This window comes from Emydura macquarii, unplaced genomic scaffold (genome assembly GCF_026122565.2).
Source record: "Emydura macquarii macquarii isolate MOO-44397 ecotype Brisbane River unplaced genomic scaffold, CSIRO-AGI_Emac_v2 contig_2473, whole genome shotgun sequence".
Taxonomy (NCBI): Eukaryota; Metazoa; Chordata; order Testudines; family Chelidae; genus Emydura; species Emydura macquarii.
Genome location: NW_027132610.1, coordinates 14,629,793 through 14,651,747, shown reverse-complemented (window position 1 = coordinate 14,651,747; position 21,955 = coordinate 14,629,793). Strand labels below are relative to the sequence as shown.

At 40.2% G+C, this 21,955-nt stretch overlaps 1 protein-coding gene across 1 annotated transcript in view; it reads left to right on the top strand.

Annotated features, from left to right (window-relative positions):
* The window catches only part of ALG5 (ALG5 dolichyl-phosphate beta-glucosyltransferase), a 41,356-nt gene that overhangs the window by 6,438 nt on the left and 12,963 nt on the right, over positions 1 to 21,955 (top strand). Inside the window, exons 2-8 of the mRNA XM_067563028.1 lie at positions 792 to 963; positions 3,232 to 3,278; positions 4,065 to 4,133; positions 5,742 to 5,834; positions 10,307 to 10,420; positions 11,955 to 12,014; positions 15,416 to 15,567. Of these exons, the coding sequence (XP_067419129.1) occupies positions 792 to 963; positions 3,232 to 3,278; positions 4,065 to 4,133; positions 5,742 to 5,834; positions 10,307 to 10,420; positions 11,955 to 12,014; positions 15,416 to 15,567 (707 nt within the window). The remainder of the gene's footprint in view (positions 1 to 791; positions 964 to 3,231; positions 3,279 to 4,064; positions 4,134 to 5,741; positions 5,835 to 10,306; positions 10,421 to 11,954; positions 12,015 to 15,415; positions 15,568 to 21,955) is intronic.

The window sequence follows — 21,955 nt, the reverse complement described above, 5'->3', positions numbered from 1 at the left end:
TACTTCTGTAAGTCCTAAGACCTCATTCCACAGTTACTGAATTTTATGGCTACTGAAGATTATGGTGGCCAATATTCCTTACTAGTTAGCCTGCTCATAGAGGTAGTGATATGTGGGATATGCATGTGTGTGTGTTCCACTCTGTTTATCATATTTGGCATTTTTGATGGAAAACAAAAGTTGTTACACTTACGTAGATTAATATGTAGTTTTATAGTTTTACATGTGATAAGATTTGCTTCTTGTATGGAGTTGTTTAATGTTGTATGTGTTGTCGCAAATGCTTGCTACACTGATTTTTAGTCAATATTTATCAATAAATACAGTGGAGGTAGCTACAAGATTTAGACCCAGTGGGAACCATGGTCTAGAACATTTTCAGAATGGCAAGTTAATGGTGGCTTGGGCCAGTGCCTTATCCCAGAGACACTCAAACCTTTTCCAGTTGAAAATTTCATTGGCAACTTGATGAAAACTTGAGGCCTTGCTTTATCTACATAAAATAAAACAGCTTAATGCCATATGAAGACTGTAGGTCCTGACAGATAACGTTTCTTTTTGATCTGGGCGGTGGATAAAAGAGCACTATTCAATGGACCATTGCACCATGTTTGTAACAGGAATAGCTATGGATTACTGGACTGTATCAGTGGGCTACATTTGATCATCCTTTGTTTAGCCAATTAGAATAGTTTGCTTAACTCTTAAACAGAATACTGTTATGCAAACAATGAATATAGACTTTGCTATTGAAACATTTTTACAAGTGCTGTTTCTGTTTTTTATCACAGATTACTATTGTTGCCCATATAACTGCCACAAAAATGCCAAATCTTCATCAACATGAAGAAGAGAAGTTCTTTGTAAATGCTGAAGGGAAGAAGGAATCTGTACCAAGCATACATGACCCAGCTACAAAGGAGCTCTCTGTTGTCGTGCCTTCATACAATGAGGAAGACAGGTGTAAGGATATTTCCATGTTTTCTTTTTGAAGCGCTAAACTTAGCTCTGCGTTATTGGTGAATATCAGCAACAAAAAGTTGCAGGCCAGATTCTATAGCTGTTTTGCATACCCAATTCCCAGATTACAATCAAGTCAATGGGAACTCTGCACATAGAGCCACTCTGGAATCTAGACATATACTTTTTTTTAGTGACAGAAATTCCGCTACTTTCTGTAAGAACCCAGTTTCACTAAAATCTTGTGAAATATGGGTAGATGTTTATTAACTAGGTTGCTGAAAGATTATAAAAGCCACTTTTAGCTGATCTTTAGTGGCTCTCAAAGTTGGTGTAGAGGATAAGAGTAAAAATGTATCTTTATGGTTTAACTATTTTAGAATTTTGCCCTCTGGAACCCATAGCAGTGGCTTTAATCAGTCATAAGGAAGGAAGAATGGTCTTGTTGTTTAGGAGATATGGGTTCTTTTCCTGGGTTTGCCACGTACTTCCTGTGTGATATTGGGCAAATCATTTCACCTTAAAATGAAAGATCCTTTTGATGTGAAGGAACTGGTAAAATGGATGCTGTCTACTTACTGTTGGCACTTCAGACCATGTTGTTGTCTTTTCTCTCTCTCTCAGCAGCATAATGTAGATATTGAATAATGAATGATAGGACTAAGCCTTGTGGTACTCTGCAAATAAGGGCTTTGGGGGTGGAGGAACAGTTATCCATAGCGACTCACTGGATTTGGTTTGAGAGAAAGGGGTCCTGAACCTTTTCAGACTATTTTCATTCACTCCTCCAGCTCTGTGGAGGCAGGATGAGAGTGACCAAAGGCATCAAATACTGCAGAAAGAGCCACCAGTATAAGTGTGTATGTATTGTCCTTGTCTACAAACAGATCAGCCACAAGAGCAGTAAGTGCTGTCTCAGGATGTGTCTACGCTGCAATGAAAAACCTGCCGCTGGCCGTGCCAGCCAATTTGGGCTTGCGGAGCTCAGGCTGCAGGGCTGTTTCATTGCAGTGTAGGCTTCCTGGCTCAGGCGGGAGCCCAAGCTCTGGGACCCTTTCACTCTGCAGTGTCCTAGAACTCGGAGTCCAGCCCAAGCCCAGAAGTCTACGCTTCAGTGAAACAAACGCTCAGCCAGAGTCCCGCGAGCCCGAGCTGGCTAGTATGGACCAGCCACGGGCATCGAGTTGCTGTGTAAACATACCCTCAATCGCGTATCCTGGCCTGAAACCTTACTAAAAGTGATCCAGGATACTAGCAGCTGCCAGGTAGTGTTAGTGATGTATTTTTCTGTCTTCTGTTAGCTCCTGTAGAAAAGGGTTTGAACAGTGTGTGGTGGTTTGTAAGTCACTAGTATAGACTGGTGGTTTTGTTAGTATTGGTTGGATTATTCCCTCCTCAAAGGAAGTGTTACTACCCCCTGATATTGGGGGAGGGAGGAGGGTGTCTCAAATGTTTTGTATTCTTTCTCTATCCAGGAAGAGGTGGGGTTGGAGTCACAGATAGTCACCTTGTTTGCAGAAATCAACACTTTTTTGCTGAGGCAATTTGCTCTACTTGTCTACCCAGTTGCTGTTAGCTGGCTCATGCTTGTGGTGTTTTGTGCTCGGCCTATTGCCCCAGCTAATTTGCTTTTTCTAATTATATTTTTTGGACAGATGTTTTGTGCCTATTATTTAATATAACCATTGTATTAATAGTCAAAAATATCCCCAGCATTAAGTACAAACCAGAATTTAAATCCTATAATACTTGTGCTTTCACCTGTAGATGGCAAGTCTTTATATTAACAGTAGCACTCAGAGGCCCCTGTCAGGATCAGGGTCCCTGGGCTCTGTAAAAAATCATGAAGAAATGGTCTTTTCTCCCAAGAGACGTACAATACAAGGCTCCAGTTCTGTAAAGACTTAAACATGAGTTTAACTTTCCACACTGTGGTAGCATCACTAATTCCAAAGTACACAAGTCTTTTCAACATCAGAGCCTGTGAAAATAATTTACTATTTGGGAAGAGGAAAACGGGCACACAAAAGTGAAGTGATTGCTAGAGATTGCATAGAGATTTAAAATGGGAATAAAATACAGTTAATCTAACATTTAGTCCACCTGCGATTAAATTTATAACTGTAGTTTTTCTTTTTTCTCCCATGTTTTCAAGTCAATGGTGTTTTTTTAATCTGGAGACCTGATTTCTTTGGGATGTAAAAATATTTTAAATATGCTTTTATTAATGCTTTGTTTAAACCAGCTTTTGTGATTTTCTTTTCCTTTCAGTGCCTCTTATGATGGATGAAGCTTTAGACTATCTGGAAAAAAGACAGGTGTGAAATTTTTATTTTCACATTTAAAATATAGTATCCTTGTAAGTATATGAAAACAAAACTGCCTGTTCTTTCTGTGATTTGCCTAGAAGCAATATAAAATTATCCAATTATAAGATAGGCACTCTATTCTGGCAACGTCTCTTCATGACTTCTTTTCAGACTGCATGATGGAAGACAGTTTTTACTGACATATAAAAATTAACTGTTACGCTTGGAGGTGACTTGTACCCAAATGGTACTTATCCAGGATAAACACAGGGGAGTAAAAGATAGCTGAAGATATAGTTTAGATTATCTGTTCCCACAGGGTTTCTAAAATCTTGCTTTTCTAACACTGTTAGGGTTGGTTACCTCTGAGGCAGCAAGTTTCAGAAAATATGGCCTAGTTTGAACTATTCCTGGTCTTTAATGTAAGTGCTGCGCAGAGCCTGCAAGTTCACTTCATAGAAGTATTGATTTTCAATATTTTATAGTAGCTTAAAAATAAATAAGATTATCTATGGTAGTACAGTAAGCATCTAATTTGACAGTATTAGTATAGCATATGGATAACAGATTGATATTGTTTTAAAGGTGTTTATTGTCGTAGCAAATTTACAAAATGATATTGGTGCATCTATACAAATGTATATTATTACATGAATGAGGAAGAAGGCTTCCGGGGGAAAAAGCATGCTGGTGGCTGAGATTTTGCCCATTTGGGTTAGGGGTGAAAGGAGGTGTGTGAGAGAGAGAGCAAAAGAAATTGGACAAAATGCACATGTATGTATTTTTATTTTTAAGAAACAAGATCCTGCATTCACTTATGAAGTCATAGTTATTGATGATGGCAGTAAGGATCAGACCGCAAAGGTAAGAAGAGAATATTAAAGTTTCTCAAATGGCAGTCTAAGGGAGCAGATGAGTATCATACTGCTTTAGCATTTATAAAACGTAATGAACCTTCAACTTTTGTTCTACACATCTGCTGCTTGTTGTTTTTAATTATTTATTCCTCAGATTCCTTCTGCTGTTCTTGCCTATGCCATTCATAGGGTGACATTCCTATAGCATAATTGTTACCTTTTGAACAGATATAATAACTTGCTGAATTTTCCTCCACAGTTCCCTCTGTTCATCCAGTGTGTCTCTTCTTTCACACAGTCTCACCTCAAGAGCATTTGCCTATGTAATTCCTGTTATATGAAACAGCACCACTGTGTCTCTGCTTCCTCAAATCTCCCCTTCTCTTTCCAGATCTCATCTGAGAACATAATTCTTTCTCATCTAAGCTGCTTAATCTCCCACAATTTTAAGTGTCACTTTATTTTTCTGTAAAGTATTTTGGCATAGTTTGTATAAAATGTTATATAGCATAAAGTTGTGTATTAGCTTAGAAACATTAATACTGAAGTATTAAGGGTAGGATTTTCAAAAATGTTCTGCTTTTCTCTACTTCTGCTCCTGTTGAAGTTAAAGGAAGTCTTACCATTGACTTCAGTGGGAACAGAATCAGGCCTGCTCTGAGCAAGCTTCTGAAAATACCACTCTAGATTTATGTCCAAGTTAGTCACTAGTATGCCTGCTTCTGTTTCAGTTTTTCCTTTCAAGCTGCCTGATAAGGTTATATGTTTTCATACATATTGAATGCAGGGGACTGGACTAGAAGACTTCTTGAGGTCCCTTCCAGTCCTACAATTCCATGATTCTGTGTGTTCAGTAGTTTACTAACCTGTTCATTACTCCCAGGAGCTAGTGTCAATGATGAATCATCATATTATCTCTTATGCAGTACTGTATTAAGATAGAAAATCGCTCAAAGTAATAGCCATCGTCTGTCTTGTGATGAGCACATCTCAGCCTTCTAAGAAGTAGGTGTTCTGCACTTTCATATCCAACTACTTGAACACTGAATCTGCTTTCAGCTGATCCTCAACTTTATTAAATATTTGTGATGCAGTAGTCTTAAAGCCTCATTATGCTAGGCGCTGAAGAAAAATATAATGAAAAGCACTATATAAGAGCTAGGTATAGAAAGGATAGTCCGTGTCTCAAACTTAGTTTTAGTTTAAAACCAGACATAGCAGTGAAACAAATGGGGGACTGGTAACAGTAGTGGAAGCATGTTTTTCATAGACTAGCTTTGTGCACTGGTATAATATAGAGTACATACATGTTGTATGGTTTTGTAGCTTTAACTTTGGTGTATGGGGTGAAGGGGACTTAGGACAGCTATGGCTGTTCTCTCTGACCACTACCTCATTTTATTCTTCTTGTTTCTGCAGTTTTCTGACTGTTAACTCTCTTACTGTTTTTATTTTCTTAAACAGACTTCAATGCTGCTTTGGGCAATATATTTCCATTTTATTCAGATTGAAGTGGTAACAAAGCTATTGAAGAAAAAGGGATGGAATAATAAGATCTCTGTCTTTCATTTGAGGCTCCATTTTGGTTTTATTCTGGCTTTCATATGTCTTACAGGTTGCAATGAAGTACTGCAAGAAATATGGAAGTGACAAAGTGCGAGTCCTAACATTGGTAAAAAATCGGGGGAAAGGTGGAGCTGTCAGAATGGTAATGAATACTTTCTATTCTTTCTCTGTTTTGAACTTATTCTAGCCCTGCCAAAATAAGCAGATGTTTTGTGAATTTAATTTAATTTAAAGATTTTATATCAATAAAACCATTTTGAAAAAAAATTAAATGCTTACATAAATCTTCAAGGCAAAAATGTACAGAAAATAAACTCATTGCAAGCTCTTGAGAACACAACAATGGGATAGGTGGATGAAAGCTGGGTACTTGAGGCCTAATAACAACCATTGAGTAGGAGGTGAGAATGGGTGATGAGAGCAAATTACTTCTACCCGGCTTTCATCCACCTACCCCATTGTTGTCTATGCCTTTGGATATGTATATGTTGCCTCCTATATATGTTGCCAATATTTGCTGTATTATTTCTACCAACTGCATCTGAGGAAGTGGGCTGAAGCCCACGAAAGCTTATGCCTGCTGAAATTAAATTTGTTAGTCTTTAAAGTGCTACAGAACTCTCGGGTTTTTTTTATAAAATATGTTGACTTATTTTCCTAGTGTAGACAAGGACTGTGAATAGTTTCACTGAAGTCAATTGGACTTGATTTTGGTGGGGCATAATATCTGTATTTCATATATTAACATTGGCTATGTTTACACTGCTGCAGGAAGTTGACTTTGTTTAATTCGACTTTCAGCAGCCGATTTTTAGAAATCATAGCAGAGTGTACACACTACGCTGTTTGCGCTGGTCTCTTGCGTTCACACTGACCAGCCTTAATTCGAATTGGAAAGCAGTGCAATGTGGGTAGCTATCCCACAGTGCAACTAGCCACAGTGGCTGTTAGGACGAGTGTCGTCATCCCAAGATGCAACGTTGCTTCCCTCACCCTCCTCCCCGCCCCAAACAACCAGGAAAATTATTTTCATGCTATTTTTTTACTCCCCGCGATCGCCATTGCTGCAGAGATGTGGAGGCAGCTCAACTCTGCACTATAATTGTGAACGTGACAAATACATCGCGGTTTATCATCGATTATTTTAGAAATAAAGCAAGAAGCCGAAGCAGAGACAACATCAATGCCACCGAGGCTGCCCTGCTACAAAACATGGAGCAGAACAATTCCTGACTGCTGCAGGCTGTAACGAATCATCTGCAGTCTGTGGAGCACCAGTTCTGGTGCAGGGAAACAAGCATAGACTGGTGGGACCACATAGTTATGCAGCTGTGGGATGATGATCAATGGCTGCAAAGCTTTTGGATGTGAAAGGCAACTTTCCTCGAACTGTGCTCGGAGCTGGCCCCGCCCCTGAAGCGTGTGAACACTCACTTGAGACAAGCTCTGACGGTGGAGAAAAGAGTCGCCATCGCTCTCTGGAAGCTGGCAACCCCCCCAACTGTTACCGCTCAGTTGGGAATCAATTTGGAGTCCGTAAATCTACAGTGGGCATAGCCGTGAATCAAGTGTGTAGTGCCATAAATAGAATTCTGCTACGAAGGCTAGTGACTTTGGGAAATGTGCAGGACAAAGTGGAGGGGTTTGCCACGATGGGCTTCCCAAGCTGCAGGGGGGCCATTGATGGGACGCACATCCCTATCTTAGCGCCTTCCCACCTGGCGACCTCGTACATAAACCGCAAGGGGTACTTTTCCATGGTCCTGCAGGGGCTTGTGGATCATAGGGGTCATTTCACAGACATCTATGTGGGGTGGTCTGGGAAGGTGCATGGCGCTCGTGTATTTCATAACTTGGGGCTGTTCTCTAAGATGCAGGCAGGCACTTTACTTCCCTGGCCAAAAAATTCACATCGGGGGTGTGGAAATGCCCATAGTGATCCTGGGGGATCCTGCTTACTGCTTGCTCCCTTGGCTAATGAAGCCATACACCAGTCACCTTGACAGTGACAAGGAGTGTTTTAATAAGAGGATAAGCAGTTGCAGAATGGTTGTAGAATGTAGCTTCGGGCGTTTAAAGGGTAGATGTAGGAGTCTCCTCACTAGGCTGGACATGAGTGAGAAGTACCTCCCTTCTGTGATCTCTGTTTGCTGTGTTCTTCATAATGTATGTGAAGCGAAGGGTGAGAGGTTCCCCCAAGGTTGGGCTGTGGATGTAGAAAGACTGACCACCAATTTATGGGCAGCCTGATGCCAGCACTACGCTGAGAGCTAACTGCAGAGCGGTTTGCATTAGGGAAGCTTTGAAAACAAGGTTCTGCAATGAGATGCAGGACTGATTTCTGTTCCTGTATGTTGTTTACCTTTGGTGAACCCTCCCTCACAACGATATCTGTGCTCACCAAATCCCTCCTGAACAAGATATGATTTAATGAAGAAACGCATTGAAATGATGCAAAACTTTATTTCTGAACATTCAAGTCATGGGGGAAGGAGCGGAGGAGTGTTCATTCACTGTCTCAAGGGGTAGGGTGGTAGCTTGCTGGCCAGCTATCAGCGTGGCCACAACTGCTTTCTGCTCGCCTCCACCGGGATGGAGATGAGCACATACTGCAGCCTGGACAATCTCCTCTGAGACCTCTTGGGGGCGTGAGGGACGGCAAAGCCCTTGGTTGAGGAGCATTATGGAGGGGGTGCAGCAGCACTCTGTCCTGCCTCCGCTCCTCCTGAAGCTGCACAAGCCGCCGGAGCATGTCTGCCTGGTCCTGCATGATTCGCAGCATTTCCTGTGTGGTACTGTGATCATTTCTCAGCGGCTCTCCCTGTCCATGTCCATATTCTGTGACAAGGTCAGCCTCCACGCTCTCTGTTTTGTCTCTGCGGCTGCTGAGGTGTTCATGAGCTCCGCAAACATGTCATCTCTCCTTTCCCCCCCCCCCCCTTCCTAATCTGAGACCGTCTGTCCACAGCATTTCTTAAGGGTCGGTCCAGTGCCGAGGTGTCTACAGAATGAAAGAAAAATAACAAGGTAGCCACAGTTAGCATAGTGAAGAAAATGATACAAATGTAACAATTTAGATAATGAGCCCCTGAAAAAATGTAGCAAATGATTCCAGTGATACAATGTACATAATGATTCCATGATAAAATGAAGCAAATGATTCCCTTGATACAATGTAGCAAATGATTCCCCCTCTCTGCTTGTATTTTAAACCCTTACAGAGAGAAACTGCAGACGGGAATCTCTGCTTGTATTTTAAATCTTACAGAGAGGAACTGCAGATACTATGGGGGGTGGGGGGAGGCTATGCTTAAAACACAGATTTGTTGGACACAGTGGGATACCAGCAGTGTTTCGCCATGATGCTACCTTGATTGCAGAGAAGGGAGGGAGGAACAAGGCAGCCCTTCCCTGAAAAGTTTTTCGAGGGATAACAGATTACATACATGAAAGTTTCTGTGAGATATCAACTGATGATAAACGTAGCATTTCTCATCACGTAAATCAACTGTTCCGAAACAGTACAGTACAGCCACCGAAACACCTGAAATCCACTTCGTTTATATTGTACTTTCTATTAGCATTGAGGAAAAAAGATGATTATGCTTTACACTTTGCATAGGTGATAGAACTGTTTATACTGTGGCAGTGCTTTTCAGTGGTTTTAGTACATAGCTGTTGCTTTGAGACTTAGAAGTTAATTAGCAGTTAAGTAAATCTAGGAAATGTCTGCTCTTATATTTAAAAAAAAAAACCACTTAAGCCCTCTGTTTAATTTTATTTGAAATGGAAGATTCTATGTTTCTTTCTGAGGTAAAGCATGCAACATCTTGGATAGGACAGTGAATGTGTATTCCAGATGTATCATCAAGAGCCTGCAAACACACTTTGCACAAAGTCAAGCATGAATGGTGGCAACAAGCACAAATGCCCTTGTGCATCTGCACATGTGTCACATAGCACCTAGAATATGGTGTAGCCAAGCTCCAGGTCTGTTGCGGTTGTTGCCCCAAGCTAATTGCAATTACATTGTACTTTATCTTTCTCAAATAAATTTGAGAGATGGGGCTCCTGAAGATGTATTAAGAGGTAGTACCCCACACCCTATCCCAATGCTGCATGCTTTGTCCAAGTAACATAGATCAAGTGACAAGGAAAAACTACAATGGTTAGGCAGCTGGTGTACTGTGACAGCTGCTTATCATGCCGACCAGTATTGCCTCGTTGTTTCCTTCTACTCCCCCATCTGTTTGTTGTATCCACTTGTCTCTTATCTTATATACTTGGATTGTAAGCTCTGTGGGTCAGGCACTGTCATTCTGTTGTTTGTACAGTGTCTGACACAATGATTCAATGATGGGTCAATGATTGGGCACTGCTGTAATACAAATTAATAACCACAAACATTTGTTTTTTATCAACAGAATGTCAACATAGGAAATTGCAGACTCACTGGTTTGTTTGGTTTAATTCCTTTCTAGATTTCCATTCAGGTTTAATGTTTTAGGGATTTGCTTTATGTCCTTTAAGATGCCTGGGGCCTTGCAGCTAGTTTATCATGATGAAAATTTATTTGTGTTGGTGCAAGTTTTTAACTTGCTGTCTCATCTGCAGGGTGTCTTCAGCTCTAGAGGGAAAAAAATCCTTATGGCTGATGCAGATGGAGCCACAAAATTTGCAGATATTGAAAAGGTAGAAGAGGCTCTTAGAAATCTCCAGCCATGGCCAGTAAGTATAAGTTCCTGTCATTTTAGTTGAATCAGTTTGACTATGGACTCATAGTTGTATTTCTCTTTATTAACAAGTTTCCTGAGAACATATTGAGTGTATGAATTCTAGGTCCCAATCTTACAAATACTTAAGCATGTGCTTAACTTTAACTTGACATCATACTACTCATAGTGCATCAAGTTAAGCATGTGCATAATTTTTTGCAATATCAGGAGCTTTAATTTGCGCATTTTGACACTCATGATATCGCTTTAATTGAATCTTTAAACTTTTGTGCTTACTTTTTCAGTGGGTTGTGTTGTTACACTGCTAGTCTTTTTTTCTTTCCACTATAACAGCTCACTGTGCTGCCTACTTATTTAAAAATTTGCTTTCCTCTACCCTTATTAATTTGTATGTTGTTTAACCTAATATCCTCCTATATTGTTTTGAGAATGACACTTTATTTTATTCTAATAAGTCTATTTCCTAATATTAGCAGATGGCTAACTTTTAATCTGCAGTTGTCAATACATTCAGACTGAGTCCTCTGTGAAGACCTCTGTGACTAAAGGTTTTTATCTGGAAAGAACTTTTATTTTGGAAGTCATGTCAGGTCACAATGTATTCCTGAACAGGGTGACAGAGGTGCTTAGAGCTGCTTGACTTGAAGTAACTCATTTTCATTTAGCATGGTGCTTAAAGACAAATTGATGTGGTACCTGTAACTAACCCCAGAATGGAGGGGGCAATATATAACTTTAATACTTAGCTTTTTTTTTTTTTCCCTCCCCCATTTGTACCCCATTGGTAATGTTACAAAGCAGTACAATGAATTATGTCTAAAATAACCGTTTGGTCAAACAGATAAAGTTCTGACCCCACTAGATGGCGCTAATCGATTAACATGCCTTTTAAATGTGCGCGCTATTGAAAAGGCAGCGTATTGGTTCTCCAGAATTTTCCTAAAGTCCATAAATGATTCTTTCATGTCAGAAGTGATAATGTGTGAGTAATTTTAATACGTCCATTGAGAGTACCTCTTACAGTTTAATTGGGGCTGAGTGATGTTACATTCCTGCATAAATAAAATATTCCAATATCAGTAAAATCAAGTCTTCTGTTCTGTTACCCGTTCCCTATTAAATCTTAGGCCAAGCATGCCCATACATTTTAAGTGTACCGGGATACTTTGTTGTCTGCACTGTGAAATAAATTTGCTGTCTGAAAAACTCAGAGACATTCTGAGTCCTGAACAAGACATGAATAAAATGCAGCAATCTGAACTTATCATATACAAAATGTAATAAGCATTAAACAATCATAAAATGTAGAAAGTCTTTATTATGTCTACAAATTCAAGCAATAAGATTTGTGCAACTCACCAGAAGTGAAAATTTCTATTGCTTTGAAAAATTCAGTGGACAAGATTGGGCCATCATGATGCTTTAAGGTTTCACATTAAAAATTTGAATAGAAGAAGCCAGTGATTCAGAAAACACTAGTGGTGTTGTAATTCACTTCCAATTCTCGTGTGTGTGTTCCTCTTCAGGACCAGATGGCCATTGCCTGTGGCTCTCGAGCTCATTTGGAGCAGGACTCAATAGCACAGGTAAGGTTCCCTTTCCTAGTGTGAACAAGTCACCTAGAACTGCTATTTTTCATTAACATTCCAGTTTGTAAATTAAACAAATCAAGACACAAAATGAGTGGAGGCTGATAATGGGGAAGGCTATTTGCCATGAGCCTGCCAATAGTCCAACATGACTAAAAGCTCTCTCTACTCTCGGAGTTCAGACACCACCAACAAGAAGAGCTAGATTTCAGATAGCAAGGATTTAAATCAGTTGCTCCAGCAGAAAATAGGACTTTATGTCCCAAACACAACAGACAGCATGTGTGCACAAGTTTGTCCAACTTGAAACCAAAAACGGTATATATGGTATCCACTGAGTTGGAGAGCTTTAGGCACAGTACATTCAAGTGGATGCTTTGGAAGCCCTGTGGTACTGCAGTGGCTCTGCAATTCATGGGCTGGAACAGTCTCTTCACCCATGTACACATGCCCTCCCAGTCCTGGGACTAGAAAGCAACTGACAGCTTGACTTTAATTTCTTCCTTTTCAATTCAATAATTTGTCAGTCTTCAAATCTTAAAAACTGAGTGAGTAGTAAAAGTTCTGTTGTTAGTTGCACTAAAATGTTTGAAAAGGTATCACAATTCTCTTGCAATCAACATTTTGAAAATTAATTTCATGTTAATGATCAAAGGGGAAGACCTCGCCACCACCACTCAGACTTCCCCCAGCAAATGTAGATCTGGAATTCAGGACTTCCAGCAAACTTAGCTTAGTTGGAAAACTTGCATTTCTTTCTTCTCCTTTAATTAAGAATCACTTGCAATGCAAGTGCCATCCTAAAGCTCATTCCTACAGCTACGCTATGGAAGACTCTTAGATTAAAATTGGAGGGGCCAAGACTGTCTTGCGGGTCTTATGCTTGCACGTTTCCAAAATTGCTACAGATGACAAGTGAATGTTGCTTCTTCTGATGGAGTAGGCATATTGAGGAAACGAGCATTGTATTCAGCCTTGAATGAGTTCCAGGCAAAGAGCCTCTGAACAGATCCTTGAGAGAAGAGTAGTAGGACTGTTTTGTGGAGATGTTGGTAACCATATGAAAGCAGAATTTAAATATGAATAGGAAAACCGCAATAGAATAGAGAATTGAATACATACTAGACAGAACAATTTAGTATATGACTATTATGCAACAAACTGTTGCATCAGTGCATGGTATTGTTTTACATCTGTTTTACTAATGTTTTGGCAGACAGTAGTTGACACAGCACAGACATTGCACTTAAAGCGCAACAAACACATTGCTGCACCAGTTTCTCTAACATCATTAGATGAACTCACCCTGCTGGATTTTCTCTAGAACAAGCTATGTTTATACTGACGTGTGATACTTAAAATAATTCTAAAATGTATACAAAATTCTGAAATAGCTGCACAGGTCTAGAAGGAGATAGAAGGGAGTTCAAATCCTGGTAGATAATCCAGAGGGAAAAATAGACTATCTAATTGTGATTTGGATCTATTCTCCTGTCAATGCACTGGCAAAGTTCCTGAAAGCATTAGTGAGTAGAAAGTTTGCATCAATAGTTGAGAAGAAACCCCTAATCTCTCTCAGTAATGGGATTAAACCCTGGACCCTGTGTTCACAACATTAGTGGGCACAGAAGACCCTTACTGTCTATGTATGCCGACTGTGCACCAGACTGATTAATCCTGGGGATGGTTGTAGCTGAGGGGCGCTCAGATTCTGTGGTCATGTGATAAGCTGCTGAGGGATCACATGCAAATGGACTCTCTTCAGTGCATCCAGCTCCCTCTTTCCTTCACAAAGTTCCTGCTGGGAGATAAGGGAGAGGAACTGGAATGGGCCTTTCTAAGGGCAAATTTGCAGGGTTGATGTATCGTTCCTTCCCCCTAGATCTCTAATAGTGTGCTGTGGAAATCTTCAGATGATCAGGCACTCCTAGTCCCCCAGTCTGTCATCTCTTTGAATCATGCGGCCCAGTCCCTTTTCCTAGGTGTCACTTAGCTAGCATGCTGCTGCCTTTTCCACAGTAGCATTGGGAAGATACTGCCACCAAAGACACGTGTCCTTGCTTCCATATATGGCAGTTGGGGATGGAATCACAGGAGGAATGGGGTGAGCAGCCTCTGGGGAATCTTCTGGCTTCAAAGACAACAAGGGCTGCAAAACCAGACTCAATCGTGCAGCTGGGAGTGTCTGTGGTTAGCACTAGGATTTGCTCTTAGTGCTTAAGAATTGCTGATAACAAAAGTTCCAACTAAAGCGAATTGGGAGAAAATCTACTGAAAATCTTCTGGAAACAGAGATATTTGCAAAAACTAAATTACAAGATCAGTGAATATTGACAATTGTTGACTTCTTCTATATTAGATTTACATGTTTATTATATACCATTCATGACTGGCTATATAGGAGAATTGTTGCTCAGTCCACCATATATGCAATGTAAATAGGCATACATCCTCCTCCTGTAAGCTGCATTGCTTTATATAGCCTTAAGGTGATACTAGCTTAAGCTGAACTGGCCTCGAGTGAAAGAAATCAAGCAGTATACAAATAAAAGGATACTGTTTAGGTGGAGGGGGGTTGTTTGTTGTTTTAAAGAATAAAACTACCTTTAATTTACATATTAAAATAGTGGTTGGGATCTTTTTACACCTTGTTTAATTTTTTAAAATCTAGTCTTCTAAAACCAATTTTAAAATAGTTTGTATGTTCAAAACAAAAATCATACTGTGAGTACATTATATTCTAGCACATCTATGTAATTGTACTTACTTGATCTTCATCAAGTTCTCTGTGTATTATTTGTCTAAATTTGAGTCATGGAAACAAAACTTTAAAATATATTTTTGCAAATAAGGATCCCATTCTGTACTATAACAGACACCATTATTGTAAAGTTACCCAAGGAGCCTAAAATGATTCTTATGTAGAGCTGACTGAAATATTTTTGTCTAAAGGAAATGTCATCAAAATATGGTGTTCCATAGAAACCGAAACATTTTGTAGAGACATCAGTTTCTACAGAACTTTTGTTTTGGGCAGTTTTTGAGCAGTGAAGGAGAGAGACCCTATAGGTGAGTGTTTAGGGTATTGGCCTGGGGTTCGGGACACCTAGGTTCATGTCCTTGCTCTGCCTGATTTGGCATGATCTGGGATGAAAAACTGTTCTGAATCAGGCAGAGCAAGGACTTTGAACTGGGTCTCTCACATCTCAGGAGAGAACCTAAGTGTGCCTGTCTGACATACCTCTCCCCACCACTATTCTCATTTTGTTCCAGTGCAGAATGAATAAAAAATTTCTAACCTCAAAATTGCCATGAAGTGGAATGCTCATCCTCTATTCAGATCAATTCAATTTTGTCATATAAAGGAAAACATGTAATTTCTTGGCTTTTGTTCACAGCGCTCTTACTTCCGAACTCTTCTCATGTATGGGTTCCACTTCCTAGTATGGTTTCTCTGTGTCAAGGAAATCAGGGACACACAATGTGGGTTTAAACTGTTAACCAGAGAAGCTGCCTCACGGACTTTCTCAGCTCTTCATATAGAACGCTGGTAAGTTATTTCCTTTAGCTTAAATTTTTCGATTTTTAATTTTTATAGCAGTTGATCAAGGTTGTGAAAATGTAACTCCCACTTTATAACTGCAATAAACAGTGTGTGTGTGTGTGTGTGTGTGTGTGTGTGTGTGTGTGTGTGTGTAAAAACAGCTGCTCAATCAGTTTTAATCAGTTCTTATACTTGTTTTTTTTAACTACATTGCCTTTCGTAGAATCTTAGAAATGTAGGATTGGATGGGACCTTGACAAATCGTCAAATCCAGTCCATGTGCTGAGGCAAAACCAAGTAAATCTAGACCATCCCTGACAGGTGTTTCTGTAACCTGCTCTTAAAAACCTCCAGTTGATGGAGACTCCACAATCTCCCTGTGAAGCCTATTCCAGAGCTTAAGTACCCCTATAGTTAGGTTAGATATTTGGAAAAAATTGTCTAACTCTCTCTTGCTTCAGATTAAGCCCATTACTTCTTGTCCTACCTTCAGGGGACATGGAGAACAGCTGACCACAGTCTTCTTTGTAACAGCCCTTAATTTTTTTGAAGACTTTTGTCAGGTCCCCCCTCGGTCTTCTTTTATCAAGACTGAACATGCCCAGTTTTTTAACCTTTCCTTATATGTCAAATTTTCTAAACTTTTTGTTGTTGTTGTTGTTGCTCTCCTCTGGACTCTCCAATTTGTCCACATCTTTCCTAAATTGTGGCACCCAGAACTGGACACACTAGTCCAGCTGAGGCTTTACCAGCACAGAGTGGAGAGGGATAGTTCCCTCCCATGACTTACATATGACACTCCCCTTAATACCTTCCAGAATGATATTGGTCTTTTTTTAACTGTATCACATTAATTCATATTCAATTTGTGATCCACTATAACCACCCAGATCCTTTTCAGCAGTACTACTCCCTCCCCATTGTATTCCCCATTTTGTGGTTATGCTTTTGATTTTTCCTTCCTAAGTCTAGTACTTTGCATTTGTCTTTACTGAATTTTATCATGTGGATTTCAAACCAGCGTTTGTCAGTTTGAATTCTAATCCTGTCCTTGTAAGTGCTTACAACCCTCCCAGCTTGGTGTCGTCTGCAAATTTTATAAACATACTCTCCACTCCATTAACAAAGTCGTTAATAAAAGTATTGTATAATATTTGACCCAGGAACCCTGTGGGACCTCACAAGATCTGTCTTTCCAGTCTGACAGCAAACCATTGATAACTATTCCGAGTACAATCTTTCAACCAGTTGTGTGCCCACCTTATAATAATTTCATTTAGACTGTATTTCTCTAGTTTGCTTATGAGTGTGTCATGGAGGACTGTATCAAAACCCTTACTAAAATCAAGATACATCGTGTCCACTGCTTCCCCTCTTCCACTAGGCCAGTAACCCTGTCGAGAAGGAAATTGTCATTTTGGCATGATTTGTTCTTGACAAAACCATGCCTAGCTATTCCTTATAATCTTCTTATCCTCTAGGTGCTTACAAATTGATTGTCTTATGTCCAGAAAGCATGTAGAAAAAACAATTTTATTTAATTTTGCATATTTCATGTAAACTGTACCCCAAAATCAGTTAAATAATGCAGTTATGCAGAATTTCTCTTCCTCAGTACTGAAGAGGCATATACAGTATGTGAAAGGTGAGAGATTTGTTAGCTGAGTTTTAATATTTAAATGGAGTGACTGCAATAAAGATACAAGAAGGATCTTGGGCTACACTGATGACACTGGATGGATGATGAGGTCTAGAATCCAGCCGTCTATCCTTACTCTGGCATGTGATATAAGAGATATCTGATGGTCAGGCCAGCCGATGAAGAGGGAAAGGGGAGCAGTTGCCCAAGGCCCAGTGATTTAAAAGGGTCCGGGCGGATGAGAGGATAGATACGTATCTTTCTCTCCTCCACACCCCTCTTCCACTGAGGCCCCCGCTGCTCGTGCTCCCACGCTGAGCTTATTTATTGTGCGCCATGCAAGTTCCCAGGTGGCTGAGGAGGTGCTGTCTGCTACTCAGCTTCCCGGGTTCATCAGTCATCTCCCTGGGAGTCTGAAAGATCCAGAAAGCTGAGTAGCAGATACCGCCTCCTCAGCCAGGCGGGAACCTGCTTGGCACATAATAAATACGTAAAAATGTCCGGCAGATGCCCACTTGGACTTCAGCCATCCCTTTGTAAGGGGGGCATTGACTGTTCTGCCCTGGGGCCTGGAACTGCTGTCGGTGGGCCTGCTGATGGTTAGAAAATTCACCAACTTGTGTTGCTATCCAGTACAACTTTGTAACTCATTACTTGTTAACCAACCAACCCAACCCTCCCTCAAATCGGTACCTTATGAGACAAAAGTACGCTAAGTGTGATTAGACTGGAAGCCTTACATGTAAAGAAAGCTTCTGATGTACTCTGTGTTCATGCTATTCTGTTTCATAAAAGTGGGCAGTAAGATGGCTCTCATGCGTCTCGAAGTAGGGCAGCAAAAACCATGAATACAATGTGAATGGTTTTAGAACTGTCATTCATTGTAACTTGGCATTGGAAAGGGCAGTGGAATATCCATTATTTGAGTGGCATGGTGATGACAGCCACATTGGTATGTCTTCACTGCAGTAAAACACCCTCGGCTGGCCCATGTTAGCTGACGCAGGCTTGTGGGCTTGGGTTGCAGGGCTATAAAAATTGCAGTGTAGACATTCAGGCTCAGGCTGGGACCCAGGTCCTGGGTCATGCAGTGGGGGAGGGTCACAGAGGCCACGCTCCAGCCTGAGCCCACATGTCTACACTGCAATTTTATAGCCCTGTGAGCACGGGCTAGTTGCAAGTGTTTTATTGCAGGGTAGACATGCCCATGAGACAGAAATGCTATTTCCACCTTAAACGTCGTAGTTTCTATAAACATTTATACACTCCCTCTTTTGCTAAACTGACACGATCATTATTGACAGGCCCAGATTAAGAGTATAATCTAGTCTTTTCAAACTGTCTTCCTCCAGGAAAACCTCTTGTAGAAAGATTTTTTTTGTGTCTCATTACCCTGCCTACTCACAAGGATAGAGCACAGCACCCATGCACATGCTGCAAACTTTTGTCCATTCGTGCTAACCTAATCAAAGCCAGTATGTTTCGTTTTAGGTTGAGCTTCAGCAGCTGTGGCCAAGCTATGTTAGTTCTAGGATGGCAATGCAAAAATGGCTTTGAGAGGGGGGAGCTGCTTCAGAAATCTTGAACTTGAAAAGTCCGCCATTGAGTTAAAGGGGAAATTCTCATTGCAAAAATTTTAAAGCCTATTGCAAGCTATGATGTCCCCTCATCTCTTAAAGAAGAGGATATGAAAGTACAGAATTGAAGGACCCAGTTTTCAGAGCTGCAGAGTTCCCACAACTTCTGTTGACTTAAACTGGAATTGTGGTGCTCAGCACCTCTGAAAATCAGTTTCTAGATGAGTGATTTGTCCAAGGTCACTAAGGAAGACTGTAGCAGAGATAAGAATAGAACTCATAATCTGAGAGCATAAGACTACTTATCTGCCTCAAAAAAAAATGAATTTTTATAGCCATATTTCTATTAATTGCTTTGCATTATATGTTAAGGAAATTTCTGTGATCAAATATAAGCACAGCCCTAAAGTGTACTCCTCAAAATGTATTATTTGCTGACAGTCCCTTTAACTTCAAGGAATATCTATTACTTCAGCAGGCTGACACAACAGCTGTACTGCAAGGAAAAAAACAATGAATATTGTTACTGTCTGGTCTTTACAAAGCAAATGCAGGGGTACTTAAAGGGAAAATGATCAACATTCTTCTGTTTGAAATTCATCAATTTTAAATAACTCCAACTGCTGATACCCTGTAAATAATACACCCTGAATTTTTAATAATTCCTTTTAAAAACATGAGGATTTTGCAGTGCTTCTGACTGGTTAAGGGGCTCTTCAGCAAGGGAGAAATGAGAGAGACAGTGAAAATAACTATATTCCACATACTGTCAAATACACAAACTAGGGGGAAATAGAGAAATATGACTTTACTTTTTTTAGGCATTTTAGGTGATGTGTAACTGTAGTAGGTACCAAATTTTCAGGAACATGTGACTCTTTCAATTTGATGTCCTAATCTGCTTAATCAGAGGTACTGCTGTGAAGTTAACCTTATGCTGTAGCTTGCTTTATGGTAATATACAACGTAGTGCCCCTAAGGCTTTCTGATTTGTTTCCAAAACTTGGAACCCCTTATCAAGAATGTTTGCTGTGTCAGTGGAGAAAAGAGTGACTCATTTTTTCCATGATTCTCTGCAAATATTCTGAAGTGGCAAATCTGTCTAGATCAAGAATTATTAGTTTTTTCCCTTTGATACCTAATGTAGCTTTCAATAAATTTCTCTTTTAGTTCCACTGTGTATGTTTTCACCCAGTCATTGCATGTTAACAGATTTGCCCTATTTAGTTATTTGGAAGCATAATTCACCCTTTAGAAACAGCATTAATTATTAAATAAAATAATTTCTACACAAAACTGAGAGGCTCTGACAATACAATAAATGAGATTCCTTTTGGATAAATCTGGACCCTGATGCATTTGCGATGTGTAACTTGGCTGGAGCTGAGCAGCCAATCTGGCTGTGTACCATGGAGACGCTACACATCTCCTGAGACTGATTGGAGATAAGAGTGGGGAGAGGAGGAGAAAGCTAGCTTCTTTCTGTGGCTCCCCAACGAAGTCAATGATTCCATCCCAGCAGACCTCTAGTCAATATTTGGGAGACAGTTTATATTCATGGTGTCTCCACAAGGTCCCTGGAAGTAGGGAAGGGGTATGTTTGCACTGGCTGAGAGCAGCAGGGAATCCTTAATGGAGTCATATACCACTCCCAGTGGATGATCTCATTCTGAGATTGTCCATTGGGGACAGGAGGAAGCTGTGTCAGAGAGGAATGATAATCTTGATGCTGCACAGGGACTCTCAGATCTGGATTGTATTGCCATCTCTACCCTGGGTTTCCTGTGAGATGTGAACAAGCTACTTAATTTCTGGGTGTCTTAGTTCCCCATCTGTAAAATGGGGAGTGTACTTCCTTAATATCAATGAATTTATCCTCATGACAGCCTTTTGAATTAGGGAAGTGCTCAGATACTATAGTGATTGGGGGAGCAGGGGCAGCGAGGTGCTGTAGAAAAGCCAACGAACAGCCTATTTCAGAGGCACACTTGTCTGAGGACACTGATCCTGACCTTCCTACCCACCCTTCATCAGCTCAACTCAGAAGGGAGAGAGGCTGCTCGGGAGCATGTAGAGTCCGTTCAGATGAGCACTCCACTTCTGCAGAATCCTCCCCTGCCCTCTGTGCTGGGCTGATCAGATTCAGGATCATTTGACACAGTACAAAGCTGAGTTACACAGAAGGAAGGGACTAATATGTTCTTTCCTCCTGTGTAACTGGGATTCAGGATTTGGCCCTTAGCGCTCACTTTGAGAGAGTAAAACTAAATCTGGAATCAGTCTTCACATAGAACTTCCTTTCTCTTGTTAGGCTGTCACAGCCTTAACATTAACTGCAGCTTTACGTATTGATTTTAAAAAACTACCAACTCTGCCCTTGCTTTGCCAAATGTTCTAGCCTTTCAGATGAATATTTAAGTAGGCCAAAAATTAGGAAATGGTGTATTTATGCCATATATTTTGGGTAAATAATATTTTATAGCTATTTTGTTATCTAAGACCTGAACTAACAATGGTCTTGTATTAATTTGTCTGGAAAAAATTACAGTACAGGTGCACAATAAATTCTTTACACTTTCAAGTTTGTCTTCAGTTTTTAACTTTTATTCAATATTCCAAAAGCATTAAGGGGCTAATCCTGCAAGATCATAGTCAAAATCATAGAGTTTAAGGCCAGAAGGGACCAGCAGATCATCTTGTCCAACTTCCTGTATATGCCAGGCCCGTATCTGCACGCTAACCCAACTCCTAGTGACTTCAGGAACCATGGATGTACAGCACCTTGCAGAACTGTGCCCTGATATTGCACTTTTCTGCGCCTCAAATGCCCTTCATTTCATTACTCAGTTTACCTACACATCACACAAATATGACCTCTTCTCACATATAGCTGAAAATCGTTGTACATCAGAAATACGTCCTAGAACTTTAGTTTTGATTATCTTGGACTAATGGAATGAATCCAATTTTCTTGCATGAATAATTTTTTTGTCCTGTATTTTTGGAGGTTTGTTGCCCATTTGAGCATTATTAAGTCAAGAAATAGGTTATGCCCAAAGCTAACTTCTTAAAGCAGAACAATCTTCATTCCAGTGTTCAGCATTTAACACTTTTAACAATTTTTAGCTTTTTTACTAAAATTGGAAGTCTTCTCTTCATTATTATTGACCTGACTTCT